This window comes from Rattus rattus, chromosome 1 (genome assembly GCF_011064425.1).
Source record: "Rattus rattus isolate New Zealand chromosome 1, Rrattus_CSIRO_v1, whole genome shotgun sequence".
Classification (NCBI taxonomy): Eukaryota; Metazoa; Chordata; class Mammalia; order Rodentia; family Muridae; genus Rattus; species Rattus rattus.
The window spans coordinates 46,236,081-46,252,142 of record NC_046154.1 but is presented as its reverse complement, the minus strand read 5'-3'; the positions used below and the strand labels follow the sequence as shown (position 1 = coordinate 46,252,142).

Below are 16,062 nucleotides of genomic sequence, written 5' to 3'. Positions count from 1 at the left end.
GAGTTGTCACTATGTAGCCTAGAACCAGACCAGGCTGCCTCTGCCTCCCGAGCGCTCTGATGTAACGCATGCACCACCATGGGGGTTGCACAACTCTTCTTTCAATTAGAACCGAAGCCTGCAGTCTCTCCATGAAGTGAGATTGTGCATGTGACGTGGGGAATCTTGGGGTTCGGTCCACCTGCGGATCAGTTCCATCAATCCCGATATAACAGGGTTCCTTGAGGTAGAGGCGGCCCTTCAGCCTGCAGCGATGCTCTTGTCTCAGTTTATCGAGGGCTTTGGTTCCTCTAAACTCAAGCTTTGTTCTGCCTCTGACTAGAAAAGAGCTCTATTTCCCGGAGAGCTAATTTTCCGAGCCTAGGATGCACAGAATGGGCAGCGAGGAAGCCGCATCCTCCAGGATCTCCACACAGGGACTCGGCCCGGCTACCTTGTGGTACCCATTAGGACGCGGAAGCCTCGCGGCAAGCGAAGAGAACTAGGAAGGAGGCCTCTCGAAGAAACTACGCCAGGGTGAGGAACGCCTACCGTGTGTGAAGGGCACAAGACGCCAAACCTCACAACGCCGCCGTCAGCCAGTATCGCGTTACCTGCTGGAAGTGTCTGCGCACAGCCAGCCCCACCCAAGGCGTCACCTGTGGGCGCGCCCCGCCCGCTTCCCCGCGCACATGCGCACTGCAGGCAGCTGGCTGTGGTGTCACGTGCCGGGCGAGAGCCGCCGCCTCCTGGGCGGGTGCTTCCTGTGGCTGTCTCCGCCGCCGCCCGGGGGCCGCGGGAAGCTAGGCGGTTCCGGGCTCGAGAAGGCCCGGTTTTGGTTCGGGTCCGCCGCGAGGTATGCCACGTGCCCGCTTCCCGGCGTGTGGAGTCTGGGGGCGGCCAGGGAGATAGAGGCGGCTTGGGTCGGGCCGGGCCGAGCCTGGCAGCGGGAGGAGGCGCGGGTGTGGGGAGCCCGGCGTCGCCTCTCCTGAGCCCCGACCGGCCTGCGGCAGCGGAGTATCTCATTCTCCTGAGCGCCTTCACTCCCGCACCCCATCCCGGCTGACGCTTCGCTGTTGACTGCTGTCGAAATCTGACACTTGGAGTGGCAGACGCCTGTGCGTTCACACCAGGAAACCTTGCAGCCTTGTTGGTCCCAGCTCCAGACGCGGGATCGTGTCTGCTTCTTAATCCCCACGCCACCTCACGCTCCTCCATAGATTTGCAAGATGCTCAGGGCTGTGGTTTCCCGCCGTATATGATCTCCCACTTCCCTGTGCACCTTCTGCAGCAACCCATCATGCTTCACACTGCTGTCAGGGTAACGCCCAAGTACCTTTAAAGCCTTAAAGGTGTTTCTCTTTCTCCCCTGGTTCATGCCCTCATTTCTAGCCTTGCAGTTTGGTTTATGCCTCAGTGATGCCGGGCGTTTTTCCCTTGTATAGGCCAAGCCATTTCTCACCTCAGAACTGGTATCAGTTCGATTAATTTGCTTGGAATTCTGCTCGTCCCCAGTGCCCAAATTTCATGACTCAGCACAGACTTCATCCTTCCTTAGATGCCTTTTCTAGGTCCTCGATAAGGGGCAACCTCTCACATCCACGGTCTTTGCAGCTACTCTGTGGTGGTTGTCTGCCCATGGGTCTGTTTCCTTGAAGCCTGAGGTAGAAGCAAATGAGTTCCTTCCGGTGCTGGGCAGGCTGTGCTACACTACCGGTTGACCACTTGTTACATCTTTCAGAGGGTCTGAATGCTGAATCAGGTGTAGAGTGTCCAAGGAAACTGATGATGAAAGCGACCTATGTCCGTGCTGCCTAGTGGTGCCCTTTAGTGAGTTTAGCTACAGTACTTGAAACTTACCTGGTATGACTGAGGAACTGAATTTTTTTTTTTTTTTTAAGATTTTATTTATTGTATATGAGTACACTGTAGCTGTCTTCAGACACACCAGAAGAGGGCATCAGATCACATTACAGATGGTTGTGAGCCACCATGTGGTTGCTGGGATTTGAACTCAGGACCTCAGGAAGAGCAGTCGGTGCTCTTAACCACTGAGCCATCTCTCCAGCCCGAGGAACTGAATTTTTAACTTAAATGTAAATAGACACATTATTTGCAGGACAAACGGCACTGCTTTTAAAAGCCTTTCCAAACCATTGTATGCTTCCATAAATCTGCCTTCCATGGGTACCAGTCACTTCAGAAATTGTACACCCCCGCCCCCATATCCCTCTGTTGACAGTGGTCCGCTGCCTCCCATCCACCGCCTCTCCTCTCCCACGGGAATAAACCCCCTAACCACGGGTTCCCTTTCATCATCTACTCCGGTCTGAGTCTCTTCAACTTTACACCTGATAGGTATCTAGCCTGCCAAGATGCCAGGGCCAAGACCTCGGAAGGGCCCTAAGACCAGTGGCCAGGGTGCGGAAACTGCCAAGCAGGTATGAACATGGCCTCCTTCACCCCTTGGTCACGTGGAGTAGGGATCTCTAGACTTTTGTGGCTAAAGAAATGGCTCAGTGGTTAAGAGTGTTTGCTGCCACTGCAACTCGAGTTCTAGGGGATCCAACACCCTCTTTCAGCCTCCATTGGCACCATAGCCACATGGTATACATACATACATATGGGCAAAACCATCATACACATTTAAAAAAAAACCCTTAAAAACAAACCAGAACAAATAAAAAAATCAGTTAAGGTTGGGTTGGGAAAAAGGGCATGGATGCCATGAAAACTGTACTTTAATTACTCTAGTTTGTCTGTCACTCAGGAGGTTACAGCTGTGACTGAACACCAGGGTAAAGTAGTACCTACGTCTGCCCATACAGATGACTGTTATGTTGACTAATAGACATAGAAAATAAAGTAGAAAAAGGGGAAGATGGGCTAGTGCTTCCCAGGCACAGTCGGGTTTGCACATGAATTCTGTGAGTGGATTGGAGTGATGGTTGCAAAACAATGGGAATGTATAATGTTCCTTAGCTGCACACTTGAACATAGGATGGCAGATTTCATGCTATGTTTACTACAATAAATAAATCTGGGGGACTGGAGAGATGGCTTAGCGGTTAAGAGCACTGGCTGCTCTTCCAGAGAACCCATATGGTAGCTTACAACCATCTGTAAATACAGGTGCAGGGGAATCTAACACCCTCACACAGACATACTTGCAGACAAAACACCATGCACATAAAATAAAGATAAATCATTTTAAAAATTAAATGTGGTACCTAATCCCAGCACTAAGGAGGCACAAGCAGGAGGATTGCGAGTTCAAGGCCAGCTTAGGTTATACAATGAAAGCACTTCTCAAATTACTCCTTCTTCCCCCACAAAGATTAGGTGTGTATATGGTAGAATCTTTGAAGATGGTGAGAGTTAACTAATGTAATCCTGGATAATGTGAAGTGTCGTGCCCAGCTGCTGCTGTCTTGTTAGTTATGATAGTGACACTGTAGTCTTACTGGTTTCTTTAAAGAACTCTCCCTAGTTTGGATCTGTTTCCTTCTCTGCACAGTGGGCTTTGGGGTGAGTAGGGCTGGAACCAGGGCTTACTTTGCCCGGCAACTGCTCTTCCACTGAGCTGAATTTCCAGCTCTGTTCTGTTTTTTATTTTGACACAAGTTCTCAGAAGTTGCCTAGGCTGACTTTGAACTTTTATGTTTCCCAGGCAGGTCTTGAACCTGGAGTCTTTCTGCCTTGTCTCCCCAGTGCTAGGATCATAAGCATGTGCCACTACACATAATTTCATTATGTGATTTTTTTTTAAAGATTTATTTATTTTACTTTATGTGAGTACACTGTAGCTGTCCTCAGACACACCAGAAGAGGGCATCAGATCTCATTACAGATGGTTGTGAGCCACCATGTGGGTGCTGGGAATTGAACTCAGGACCTCTTTGAAGAGCAGACAATGTTCTTAACCACTGAGCCATCTCTCCAGCCCCAGAATATTTTTTTAAAGACAGGGTCTCATACACAGCCTAGGTTATCCTTGAACCCCTGATTATGCTGCTTCCCCCACCATGTGCTGGAACTGCAAGCATGTGGGTCATCATGTGATTTTTGTTGTTGTTTGTTTAGTGAGATGGTCTCACTATGTAGACTAGATTGGCTTTAAACTTGGGGTGGTTCTCCTGCCTTAACCTCTCAAGTTCTGGTTTGTTATGTAATTTAAAAACAGTTATTTAGTTTGTGTGAATGTATGTCACATGCATGGGTCGGATCATTGGCTGCCCTGGAGCTTGAGATACAGGTAGTTATGAGACATGCACTGTGGTACTAGGAACTGAACTTGAGTCCTGAAAGAGGAGGAAGCACTCAGCCACTGAACCATCTCTCCAACCCCATGATACGATTCTGGAGAATCCTTCTCTGGGTGCTGGAAAAACAGCTTTATTGTTAAGAGCATTTGGGTGTGGTTTCCAGTACCCATGTAGAAGTTTAAAAACAACCCATAACTTCAATTTCAGGGGATCTGCCTTCACACAAATGGGAATGTTTTGCCTTCATACATGCAGGCAAAACATTCTTACACAAAATAATGAAATCTTTTTTAAAAAACCCTTTCTATGTTCTTAGCTGGGGCTTTTTGTGGAGTTCAACCCTGAGGACATGCTCCTGGGGATGGATGAGACGGAAGATGATGGAGACCTGGAGGCTGAGTTATTGGCACTCACTGGGGAAACAGGGAGCACAAGCAGGAAGCCAGCACCCAAGGGGCGGGGTGAGTTCACTGTCGGGCTGGTACGGGCCTATGAGCAGAGGGTCCTTACCTGACAGCCTGAAGGAGTCAGCCAGCTCCCCTAGTCCTTTTGATAATTACATTCCTTCAGGAATTCAGCTATGTACCTGTATTTGGAGCTCCTTCCCCTTTGAGGACAAATCTGATTGTTAGCCTAAGATCACTAGCCTTAGTCCTACATAGGTGGAACCTCATATTATACAGTAGGGACTCAAACAGAGCTGACATAATTGTGTGCACAGTAAATAGAGATGGTATCAAATGAGAAGTGAAATCTCTCTTCATAGCCTGGAAGAGGATGGAAGGTTAGGTAACAGAATAAGAGGTCTAAGGTTCTCTTAGCAGGAACCCTTAGAGGCAACCTGTATGTCTGGAGTCGGAAACAACTGGGAAGGGGCTCGCTACTCTAGCCCTGCTTTGGGGTTAGATAAGCCTGGGTTTGGATACTGTCACTTACTGAGATTGTGAATTTGGGGAATTGGTTTATTCAGAATAGAGAATGTGGATAATGTTACCATCTTACAGTATTGTGACACTGGAGTGGATGGTAGAACCATTTACAAATGTGAAAGGCATAGTGGGACAGTGTATACAGTGTATAGTACATTTCCCTACAGACAGAAATGCAGGGAAAAGAGCAGCCTGTTACTTGTTGGAGAACCCGGGAAGCAGGAACCATTGCAGGGGTCTTTTGAGCTGGGTCATGAAAGGGGAGAACCTTTCTGAGTTGTACTTTGCTGTGGAAGGGAAGGGGGATTTCTGCTTGGTGTAGTAACCAATATAGTGAATTAAAGATCGTCTGTTTATTAATCGGGCCATGAGTCGCCATGATCATCTGTGACTCTCTTTCCTCAGCCCCACTGCCCATGGCCCACATTGAGAAGTTGGCAGCAGACTGTATGCGAGATGTGGAGGAGGAGGGCGAGGAAGAGGAAGGGCTGGAGGACGATGCAGACCTTCTGGTATGTTTGCCAGGCTGGTGTCCAAGGTGAGAGCTATTGAGGGAGACTGGGGCTTGTCCTTGTCCCTTCTCAGGCCTTGTCCTCATGACCTTACAGTGAGAGATTGGTCTCATTTGATTTTGGGTCTGGACTCTACAGTTTGGAATTCTCAAATTTGAATTCTCAAGTTTTCATTTACTTTTTCAAGATCTTCCTTGATTAGATTAACGAACTGTTAGTGAAGAGGATTTGGCATTGAGAAGTATTGCATGGGAAGAGAAACCTTAACTTTTTTCTAGTCATGATGTGGCCGTGAGGCACCCAGAGTTCTTGGACTATTTCCCCAGACAGAGCTGCAGGAAGTCCTGGGTGTGGATGAAGAAACTGGGCTGGTGGATGGCAGTGAGGCAACAAGCCCAGACCTGTCTGAGGAGAAGACAAGGGACAACACTGAACAACCTGTAGCACCAGCAGCCTTCCAGCAGGCCTTACCTGCAGCAGTGGCTCAGGTAGGTTTTGCAGGAGGGCCCCATTGGACCTTTGATGCTCCTGTGTGTACATGTACAGTATGCATGTAGCATGTCTTATACAGCAGGGTTGCCAAATAACTCTAGCAGTTCCCCACATAGAAAACAGCATGAGAGACTTTCATAGCTGGCTGACTTCAAAGGCCTTCCTGTTTGAGGCCACTCCTGGAACCATTTTTGGGGGCCTCTGTTTGCCTGACATAATGTCTGGCTTCTCTTGTGGGTCTCTGCCTCATACTCAGGGGGCTTAGGCACTTCTTTCTCCTGGAGTCCCAGAGATCCATCTTCTGGGGTAGCTTCCTCACAGAGAGAGAATGGCAAGGGCCTAGCTGGCTGTGGAGTGGCCCAGCCCTGAGCTGAAGTATCTGCAGGCTGGAGGGCCTCGGGGGCTGCAGGCTTTGCTGGAGGAACGGATCCAGAACTACCGGGAGGCTGCGGCCAGTGCCAAGGAGGCTGGTGAGGCTGCCAAAGCCCGGCGCTGTGAGCGAGGCCTGAAGGTGAGACTGTGGGTCAGGCGGCACTGGCATGATAAACACTGTCATCGCTGGCCTGTCTTCCAGCAAGGCCCAGGCCCAGGTGGCTTCCTGGGTTCAAGTCTAATCCCTTCCCTTAGACTCTGGAGTCCCAGCTTGCCACTGTGAGGAAAGGCGGCAAGATCTGTGAGGACGAGATTCCACCCCCAGTGGCCTTGGGCAAAAGGCCCCCAGCCCACCAGGAAAGACCCAGCAAGAGCTCTGAGATAGACTCTCCAGGCTCCTGTGCCGTGGACCCAGGTATATGAAGACAAGACTGTTTCTGGTTCCCACAGCCTGCCCACCCTGCCTGCCTGCCTGTCACTGCTCCAAGGATTCCTAGACCAGCAAGACTGGGCTTCGCACTTGCTCCTTTGACTGTCCAGCCTCTTGTTTCATGTAGGTGACCGTTCCCAACCTGAGTCCAGCCTCCCTGCCGTTGCTGCCTTGCCCGATTCAGACCCAGACCCACAGGCCCTGCTGTTAGCCCGACAAAGAGAGTACAAAGCAGCTGCTCTCAGTGCCAAGCGGGCCGGAGATCTAGACCGTGCTCGGGAGCTCATGAGGATTGGGAAGGTATGCATCCTGCTTCCACTTAGTAGATGGGGAACAGAGGCCCAGAGAGGAGGCCAAACAGTACCTGGCTGGGAGTGCACTCATGGAGTTGTTTGAGGCCACGCTCTTGGAGCTCCTTGGCTTATGCCTGTAACTTTTCTTCTTCAGAGATTTGGTACTGTCCTAGAGGCCCTGGAGAAGGGGCAGCCTGTGGATCTGAGTGGCATGCCCCCAGCACCTGAGGGTCAGTCAAATAATGAGGGTGTCTCCCTAGGCTGGGATTAGGGAGGATTCTGAGGTATGGAGTTGGCAGGTATCTGCCTACCCTGCTATTTGGATTCCCAGATCTGAAGGCCCTCCCCCAGGCTTCTGAGGCCTCTGCAGCAACCCAAGTCCTGTCCCCAGCAGTGGAGCAAATGCAGCCAGTGATGTCCTCTGACCTCCCAGCCACCCCAGGTAGGACTTGACAATGGGAGAGTGGAGTTGGGGCCTAGGAAGGTGTAAGATGAGCTGATAGGCTCTCCTTATCACCTTCATAGCGGCTCCTGCAGAGCCAAAGACAGTGCTGGATGCTTTACAACAAAGGCTGAACAGGTATCGTGAGGCAGGCATCCAGGCCAGGGCCAGTGGGGATGAGCGCAAAGCCAGGATGCATGACCGCATTGCCAAGGTAAGCCCACTGCTGTGTAGCCCCATCCTATGTTAGCTCACCCTTGCTTCACCCTGCCTGTCTGCTTTCCCTACCAGCTCTGGTCTCTAAGTCCTTGTCTGTTTATGGACTTCTTGCTGCTTTGGGACTCCTTTTTTTTTTTTTTTTTTTTTTTTTTTTTTTTTTCGGAGCTGGGGACCAACCCAGGGCCTTGCGCTTCCTAGGTAAGCGCTCTACCGCTGAGCTAAATCCCCAGCCCCCTGGGACTCCTTTTCTTCTAGGGCTGCAGTCCTCCTCTGTCCCCTCTCTCTGCCTCTCTGCACTGAGGACACAGAACCTGCAGACTGTAGTCTGCTAAAAATCCCTTCCTTCCCATGTAGCAATATCAGGATGCTATTCGAGCTCATCAAGCAGGACGGAAAGTTGACTTTGCTGAGTTACCTGTTCCTCCAGGTGGGTGAAGCTTGAGCTGTTGACTTTATGAGGTTTCTGAGCAAGAATGGAGAAAGACGTTTCTCATGTGTGTGCCTCCACCTTGTGAGAGTTACCTATCCTAGAGCCAGCAAGACCCACAGCAGGCTCATGTGTCTTTAATGCTACCACTTTGCCCCTTCTCCATTCTGTCTCTCAGGATTTCCTCCCATCCCTGGCCTGGAGCCCAGAAAAGATACTGAGGAGGATTCAGTGACAGCAACTTTGGCAGCTGCCAAAAAACTGGCCTCAGAAGACACAGCCCTGGTAGATGAAGATGAGGAGGTTTGGCTATGGGCCCAGGACTCCAGGGCTTGGTTGTAGGGGCTGGGGTGGGGGAACAGATGAGGAGTAAACCAGACCCTGTTGTGTATTAACCTCATAAAATAGAGATCCTTTCCTCCATTTTAGAGAAAAAAATTCCAGAGGCAGAACCTGACTTCAGACCTGGGTATTTCTAGCCCCCTAAAACTCCACCATTCTTTCTGACTGGTGCTCCTGCTGAGGAAGCTGGGCTGGGAGGCATTGAATGGTTCTGTCTTTGGGTTGTAGGGCTCTGGAGGGGAAGCTACTCCACTAAGGTCATACAGTGAAGGGTGCAATATTAAGGAGGTAGCCCAAGTGTAGGCATGGGGAGTGGTAACAATTTGATAGCCTCCTAACTGGATAACTGGATGCCACCTGCAGAGGGACACCCCAGCACAGGCCCCATTGGCCAAGAAGCCAGCACAGCCTCTGGTCCCTTCATCCCATCTTCTGAATGAGCCCAAGGCCTCAAGTTCGAAGGAGTCACTGAGTCCATCTGGTAATTTGGGGACAAATAAGACAGAGGAGTGGCAGCCCAGTGAGGTAGGCATGACCTCAACCATTGGCCCTCTTGGTTTAGTTCGGGAGCAGGTGACACTGCTGGAGGCTCGGAAACTGCAGTACCAGCGAGCAGCTCTGCAAGCCAAGCGCAGGCAGGATCTGGAGCAGGCCAAATCCCACTTACGAGTAGCTAAAAGTCTTGAGGCTCAGATCATCCAGGCCCGAGCTGGTCAACCGATTGACCTCTCTAAGGTGAGTTCAACCTAGGCTGCCTCGAGCACAGAGGTGGTGGCTGGTTGATGGGGACGAACTGGAGTGGCTTTTGGGTGAGGGTAAGACCTGTATAGAATGGTGGCAGTAGGAAAGGAGTCTTTTGCTTGTCTCCCTCTTGTGACCCTGAGATAGACCATTAGGGAGACAAGGAGAAAGGAATGCGTTACTGATGGTCACAGGTAACACGGCAGGGTCACTCCAGTAGAAGCAGTGCTATAAAAAGGTATAGCATGAATTCCAGTGTTTGTTGGCCCCAGCAAAGGTATAAACTGACTCTTGGGGCCCGAGGGGCCTTATGATCTGGGCAGGTACCTTCACCCTTGACAGATGAAGAGGGTGACTTCATCCTCATTCACCATGAGGATCTTCGACTCTCCCAGAAGGCTGAGGAGGTGTATGCCCAGCTACAGAAAATACTCCTGGAGCAGCACGAGGTCAGTAGCCCGTGTCTCTGCCTTCTGTGTTCTGGGCTCAGAGTCTCACTCTTCTCACTGGTGTAATATATGGCCCTGGACAAGCTACTTTCCTCATTTACCAAATGAGCTGCTGTCCCTTTTGAGTTCAGGGTGTTTTTCACATGTATGCTTTGCCTACATGTGTGTGTATATATATATCATATGTGTGCCTTGTGCCCATGACGGTCAGAAAAGAAATTGGATTCCTTGAAACTGAAGTTACAGGTGCTCGTGAGACACCACATGGGTGCTGGGAACCAAATGCAGGTCCTTCACAAAAGCACCAGTGAGCCATCTCTCCGCCCCCATTTTTATGCGGTTATGAAATTCAAACAGTTACAGGGAATGGATTTTGCGGGAGGGAGCTGATCTGATGTGCTGCCGTTCTGAGAAGACAGTATTGTAAGGTATATGCTTGAATTTGTTTTCTTTGGCAGTGATGATCTTTGAGATGGGGGCTTGCTCTGTTCCATGATGTTCTAGAACTGTTTTTATGGAAGGAGCTTGCTAAGTGAATTTTTGGGAAATGGCTATCCTCAAGAAAAGCAGCAAAGTGTAGGTAGCCAAGCATGGTAGGTGATACACGCCTGCAGTGCCAGCATTTTGGGGGGCAGGCAGGAGAGTTGCCATTAGTCCTGGGTCTACCTGGGCCATGCAGCTGAGACCCTTCTCAGACTGGCAGACGCACATAAGCAGGAAAGTGTGTTGAGCTTTAGGAAGTGTGCCCCAGGGGAGGACTAAAGAGGACTTCTCTGGAGCTTTGAGAGGTCAGGCCTTGAATGCTATCCTTGGTAAGCCCTGCGCTGGCTGTGCAGTCACTCTGGGCTTCTGTTTCTAGAAGTGCCTGCTATTCTCCAAGCAGTTCATGCACCAGGGTAATGTGGCTGAGACTACACGGTAAGTGCCAGGGCTGTGCTAGGCTTGTTGGGTAGGGATCGACAACACACCCTACCATGCTGACTTGGTTGTCCATCCTCGGCAGGTTTGAGAAGCTTGCTGAGGACCGAAAGAAACAGCTTGAGATCCTGCAGCTGGCCCAAGCCCAGGGCCTGGACCCTCCCAGTCATCACTTTGAATTGAAGACGTTCCAGACTGTGAGGTGCCAATGCCTAAGGGAAACTGGCCCTGTGCAGGGATAGATAGGGAGGGCAACAGTTTTGGAGCAGAGCCTGGAGACTCTTCAGTCTTTATTGAGACGTCCCAGTGTCATGGGTGTTGGAGTGGGGGAAATGGCTGTGCTGCCTTCGGAGGGCAGCTCGGGGTTGCAGCTCCACCCTACAGCATTGTGCTGGCCCTTATCTTGTCTTGTCCTCTGCATTCTCTTCATTCTGTTTCTAGGATCTTCTCAGAACTCAACAGCACAGAAATGCATCTGATCATCGTCCGGGGAATGAACCTCCCAGCCCCACCAGGTAACCCAGGCCACCTTACTGAAGGATGTCCGTGCCCATGTACTTCACTGCACCCCGGCACCAAACTCTGGCTGTGCTTTCTGGCCTGACTCCCTTTTTTCCCTTATAGGAGTGACTCCGGATGATTTGGACGCTTTCGTACGGTTTGAGTTTCACTACCCTAACTCGGTGAGGCTTTGCTGTGGTTGGGATTCTCTGACCACAGCACTGCCTAAGTTGACTCCATCGTGGATAGGCATTGCCATAGGGAGGGGTTGAAGACCTTCTGCTCATTTCCTGCTTGGGTTGCTTTCCTCACGTCTGACTCAGCGCTGTGCAAAAATACATGATTTTTGAGCTCTCTCAACTTCTCTCTTCTTTCTGCTATAGGACCAGGCTCAAAAAAGCAAAACAGCTGTGGTAAAAAATACAAACTCGCCAGGTGAGTCGGGTATAAGGTCCTTTCCTGCCCTCACTTTCCATGTAGACAGCCCAGTTTCTAGAGTTTAAAACTTACTGTTTTATTTGGTTCACTCAACTCAAAAATAAAGGCAGGTTGTCGTTAATTAGTAGTTGTCTGGAGAGGGCTCGGTGAACAGCATACTGCTTTTGCAGAGGATTTGCTTTAGGGATACACACGCACCAGTAACTAGCTCCAGCAGGATCCCGTTCCTCTGGCTTTCATGGGCACCTGCACACACATGTGCCTGCGCATACATGATTCAAAACAGTGTAAGGGTCATTGTAAAGTGTTTTGAAACAGGGTCTTCTGTAGCTCTTAGGTATGCCGGGGATGGAACTCAGAGCTCCTTATGTGTCTGTTTCCTGAGTGCTAGGATTAAAGGTGTGTGCCACCACACTTGGAAAAAAAATGAAGACCGTAGAAAAGCAATTATGAATCCTGAGGCTTGAGATTAGTTGAGTAAAGGAATTTGCCTGGGGGTTCACAGCAAAGAAGTGTTAAAAACAGACGTGAAGTCTGGGTGTTATAATCCCACCATTTTTAAGGCATAGGAAAGAGGATCCCAGCAAGCTTAATGCCAGTGTGGTCAATATAGTGAGCTGTAGGCCAGCCAGGGCTATGTAGTGAGACCCTATCTTAAATGTGTGTGTGTTGGGGGATAGGGGGAGGAACACATTTAAATCCAAGAATTCACACTCCAGATTCCAAGTCCTTTCTGATAGAATCTGTGTCTCAGGACACCAAACTGTTTACAAGGCCAGAACCTACATGCTCTGCCTTTCTTTGGTGACTGACAGTCTGAATTGAAGGCAGTGAGCTCCAGAGAAGAAAAGCCTGCCCTGGGCTTCCATTTCTACTTCCCCACAAATTCCAACTTATCCTTGCCTGCTCTCCTCCTTGCAGAATTTGAACAAGTTTTCAAACTAAACATCAATCGAAATCACCGAGGCTTTAGGAGGGTGATCCAGAGCAAAGGAATCAAATTTGAGATCTTCCACAAAGGGTAAGGGTCCCATTGGCAAGGTTGGAGGGAAGAAAGGGCAGATCTGTTCCTGTTGTTCTCCACACCATTGCTTGCTTGCATTGAACTCAGCCAGTTCATTCCTGCCCTCTCTGCCCAGTCTAATCCTCTGCTTCTTGCCTTCCCAGATCCTTTTTTAGAAGCGACAAGCTGGTTGGCACAGCACACCTGAAACTGGAAAGGCTGGAGAAAGAATGTGAGATCAGAGAGATCATGGAGGTAGGGCCCAAGATGAACTCTATTGAGGGTTCTATGCACATTTTAAAAGTGTCTGTTAGTGTGCTTTGAAGATGGGTGGTATCCCCGTGTAATAGACGCAAGGAGTGAAGAAAGTCTGAGCTCCTTCCAGTCAGCCAGGTGTGGCGAAGTTGGAGTTGAGGTTGGGAGAAGACCCTTGAGGATTCTGACCACTGCTAAACACGGTATAGATTTCTGTTCTAGGGCTGTGTTGTGCTTGGGTCAGTGGCAGAAGACATGCTCCACACAGGAAATGGAGATAGTGTTTCTAGATCAGTGACAGTCATGATTGTAACTGAAACTGGGCAGGCAGCTCCTTAAGCTTCCGTGGTCTCACAGGGCTATAGAAGATGGGGAGCTTTAAGAACCTGCTTCTGACAAAGGGAGAACAAGCCAGAGCAGAAGGAACTTGCTAATTCATATACTTTGTCCTTGGCAGAGCCAGGTCCAGATAGACCTTTACAATACTTTTGAAAGCTAGAGCTTGTCTCTCCCTCGTGGAGTTGTCTGAAAGTGTGGCCTATTCTGAAATGCCTTGGGGGTGGTCAATCGCAAGCTTCTGTAGTATGCTGTGTTCATCTAGTTCCTTATCTGCTCTAGAGGAGGGCATGGCCTGGGTTCTACTTGTGATTGCTACCCATCCACTTTCCCTGTGGGCCATGTGTGGGTGTGTGGCCTCAGGATGCCCCCTGAGGCCAGTGTTAATTCTAGGAGTTACGATCAAGGGAAAACCAGGATAGGGTATTGGGTGTCTCATCTGCAGCCAGAGCACTGACTCTTACCCAGATGTCTAGGTCATAAGACATACTGAGAGTAAGCAGTCGCCACTTCCATACTGCAGGAAGAAGCCCGGCTATACTGAGGCTGACACCCAGGAGCTGCTCTGAGAACCTACCTGCCCCAGTCTATCCTCTCATTTATTGTCTGTCTGTCTTGTCTGTCTGCGGCTGTCACAGGTTCTGGATGGAAGAAAGCCCACTGGGGGGAAGCTGGAAGTGAAGGTGAGGCTGCGGGAGCCTTTGAGCAGCCAGGACGTGCAGATGGTCACTGAGAACTGGCTGGTCCTGGAGCCTAGGGGCCTGTGAAGAGGTAGGTTGCCCTGCTAAAACTTCTGTTTCACAAATTTCTTGGGTGAAAGCATTTTTCTCCTGTTTGAAGGAAGTGCTGTGGGTCGTTCCTAAAGTTCCTCAGTAGACTTGGAGCAGGAAGGGAGCTTTTCAAGGTTAACTGTTGTCAAAAATTTTTTAAAAAACCTGGTTTCCTTTGTGCTTTTGCCTTGTGAGGTGGACATCACTGGTACGAGCTCACTGACCCGGCTTTGCTGGCTGCAAGAGCCTTTGTACATGGAGATGCTGCTACACAAAGCACCAAAGACTGTTGAACTAACCGTGGCTCGGGCACTCCTCGTGCTGCTTCTCCTGGGCCTTCATGGAAACTGGCCACATCTTAGGAGCTTCTCGTAGCCTCCCACCCCACTCTCCAGAATGTGGGTGAAGACAAGGATACCCCCATTGCTCTGTGCCATAGAGTCCTATTGCCCCGTAACCTCTGCATAGTAATTATGTACAGCTTAACCCAGCCCCCCACAACCCCTTGCACCATTTCTGGATGTGCCTTTCAAAGATGTAACTGTAAGGGATGGGAGAACTTGAGCGTGATCGGAACATCCCCTGCTTAAGGGAGAGACAGGATTCCGTGACTCCAGCTGGCCAGTGGCAGACTGTCCCGCTCAACTGTTTGCCCCTCTGCCTGTGCCTTTGTTCCTGACAGCTGCTGCACTAGCCTTTCTGATTCCCAGAGGACTCGGGAACAGGAAAGTTACTTTGGTACTATTGGTGGGAAGTAAGGGGAAGGTTCTCTTTGGTTTGGTTCATGTATCTAAGATGAAAGACTATTAATTAAGGAGAAAAAAAAAAGAAAAACTATCGGTTTTATGTAGCCATTTTTATTTTAAAACTAGGTCTGATTGATTCACTGTAGGGACTTTGCACTCTGAATAGTTTTAACTGTCAGAGCCTTCAAATGCGCTGCCCTCTGTCACTTTATTTTTTATTTTTTTTGAGACCGGGTTTCTCTTTGTAACAGCACTGGCTATCCTGAAACTCTGTAGACCATGCTGGCTTCAAACTACAAGATCACCTACCTCTGTCTCCTGAGTGCTGGGATTAAAGGTATGTGCAGTCACGCCTGGCTTCCCTGCCACTTTCAGAGCTGAAGCAGTAACAATACCACACATGCATTGCCCCTGTGCACTCACTGAGCAATCACATGGCTAGTCATGTCTGTCCGAGTTCTGTAGCTCTTGTGGTAGGTAAATGGTAGAAATGAAGGGAGATGGTTGCAAAGGTTAATATTCACAAATGCATTATTTTTGATTTTCTAAAAATCAGCATCCCAAATCTTTCCCATTTTAAAGCATTAACCTCAACAAAGTATTCCTCCAGATCCTTTATTCTATTTTCTTGGTTGTACAAGGCAGGGTCTCAATCTATATCCTAGCCTGGTTTTAACTCATAGCTATCCACCTGCTTCAGTTTCCTAGTGTTGGGATTACAGGCCTTGAGCATGTGTCACCATGCCTGGCTTCCTCGAGATGATTTGTGAAGGCTCCATGTGAAGTAAATGCATTCAGCTGCTGGTCACTACACTGTTGCCCAGGGATGAACTTCTGTGACTGTAGGAGATGACACGGCTGGACCATGCTTCCTTGTACTTAAGAGCTTATCAGAATTGCTGGTGGTTAACAAGGCAGAAACTGCATACAAGTGATGTCTCAGAACTCTCTGGCCAATCTTAGCGGATGTGAACTCTCAATCTTCCATATGTAAGAGATTTAACAATTACAGTCACCCGTGTCCAGCAGTAATTTGGAATGAAAGGGTCTCTGCCTTCACTAAGGAACTAGAGCAGGCAGGGAGGAGTCAAGAGTTTCTGATCCACTATATTTTCCTTACAGTTTGATCTGACTCAGAGCTAAATTGAAGAATCCCTGGGGTTATTCTCAAAGATCCCAGTTAGACCTAGCATTTCTCATTTT

General features: G+C 49.5%; 1 protein-coding gene across 1 annotated transcript; it reads left to right on the top strand.

Moving 5' to 3' along the window:
- Positions 1 to 720: 720 nt before the first annotated feature.
- On the top strand, positions 721 to 14,945 carry Cc2d1b (coiled-coil and C2 domain containing 1B). The gene is made up of 25 exons (XM_032900645.1): positions 721 to 835; positions 2,338 to 2,420; positions 4,561 to 4,705; positions 5,579 to 5,685; positions 6,012 to 6,173; positions 6,563 to 6,688; positions 6,805 to 6,964; positions 7,107 to 7,279; positions 7,427 to 7,502; positions 7,604 to 7,714; positions 7,798 to 7,928; positions 8,288 to 8,360; positions 8,539 to 8,663; positions 9,066 to 9,183; positions 9,265 to 9,437; positions 9,767 to 9,892; positions 10,752 to 10,810; positions 10,896 to 11,012; positions 11,252 to 11,325; positions 11,435 to 11,493; positions 11,695 to 11,746; positions 12,671 to 12,770; positions 12,917 to 13,007; positions 13,982 to 14,114; positions 14,309 to 14,945. The coding sequence occupies exons 2-24, from the start codon at positions 2,355 to 2,357 to the stop codon at positions 14,108 to 14,110; spliced, it is 2,553 nt and encodes an 850-aa protein (XP_032756536.1). The 5' UTR covers positions 721 to 835; positions 2,338 to 2,354; the 3' UTR covers positions 14,111 to 14,114; positions 14,309 to 14,945.
- Positions 14,946 to 16,062: the final 1,117 nt, after the last annotated feature.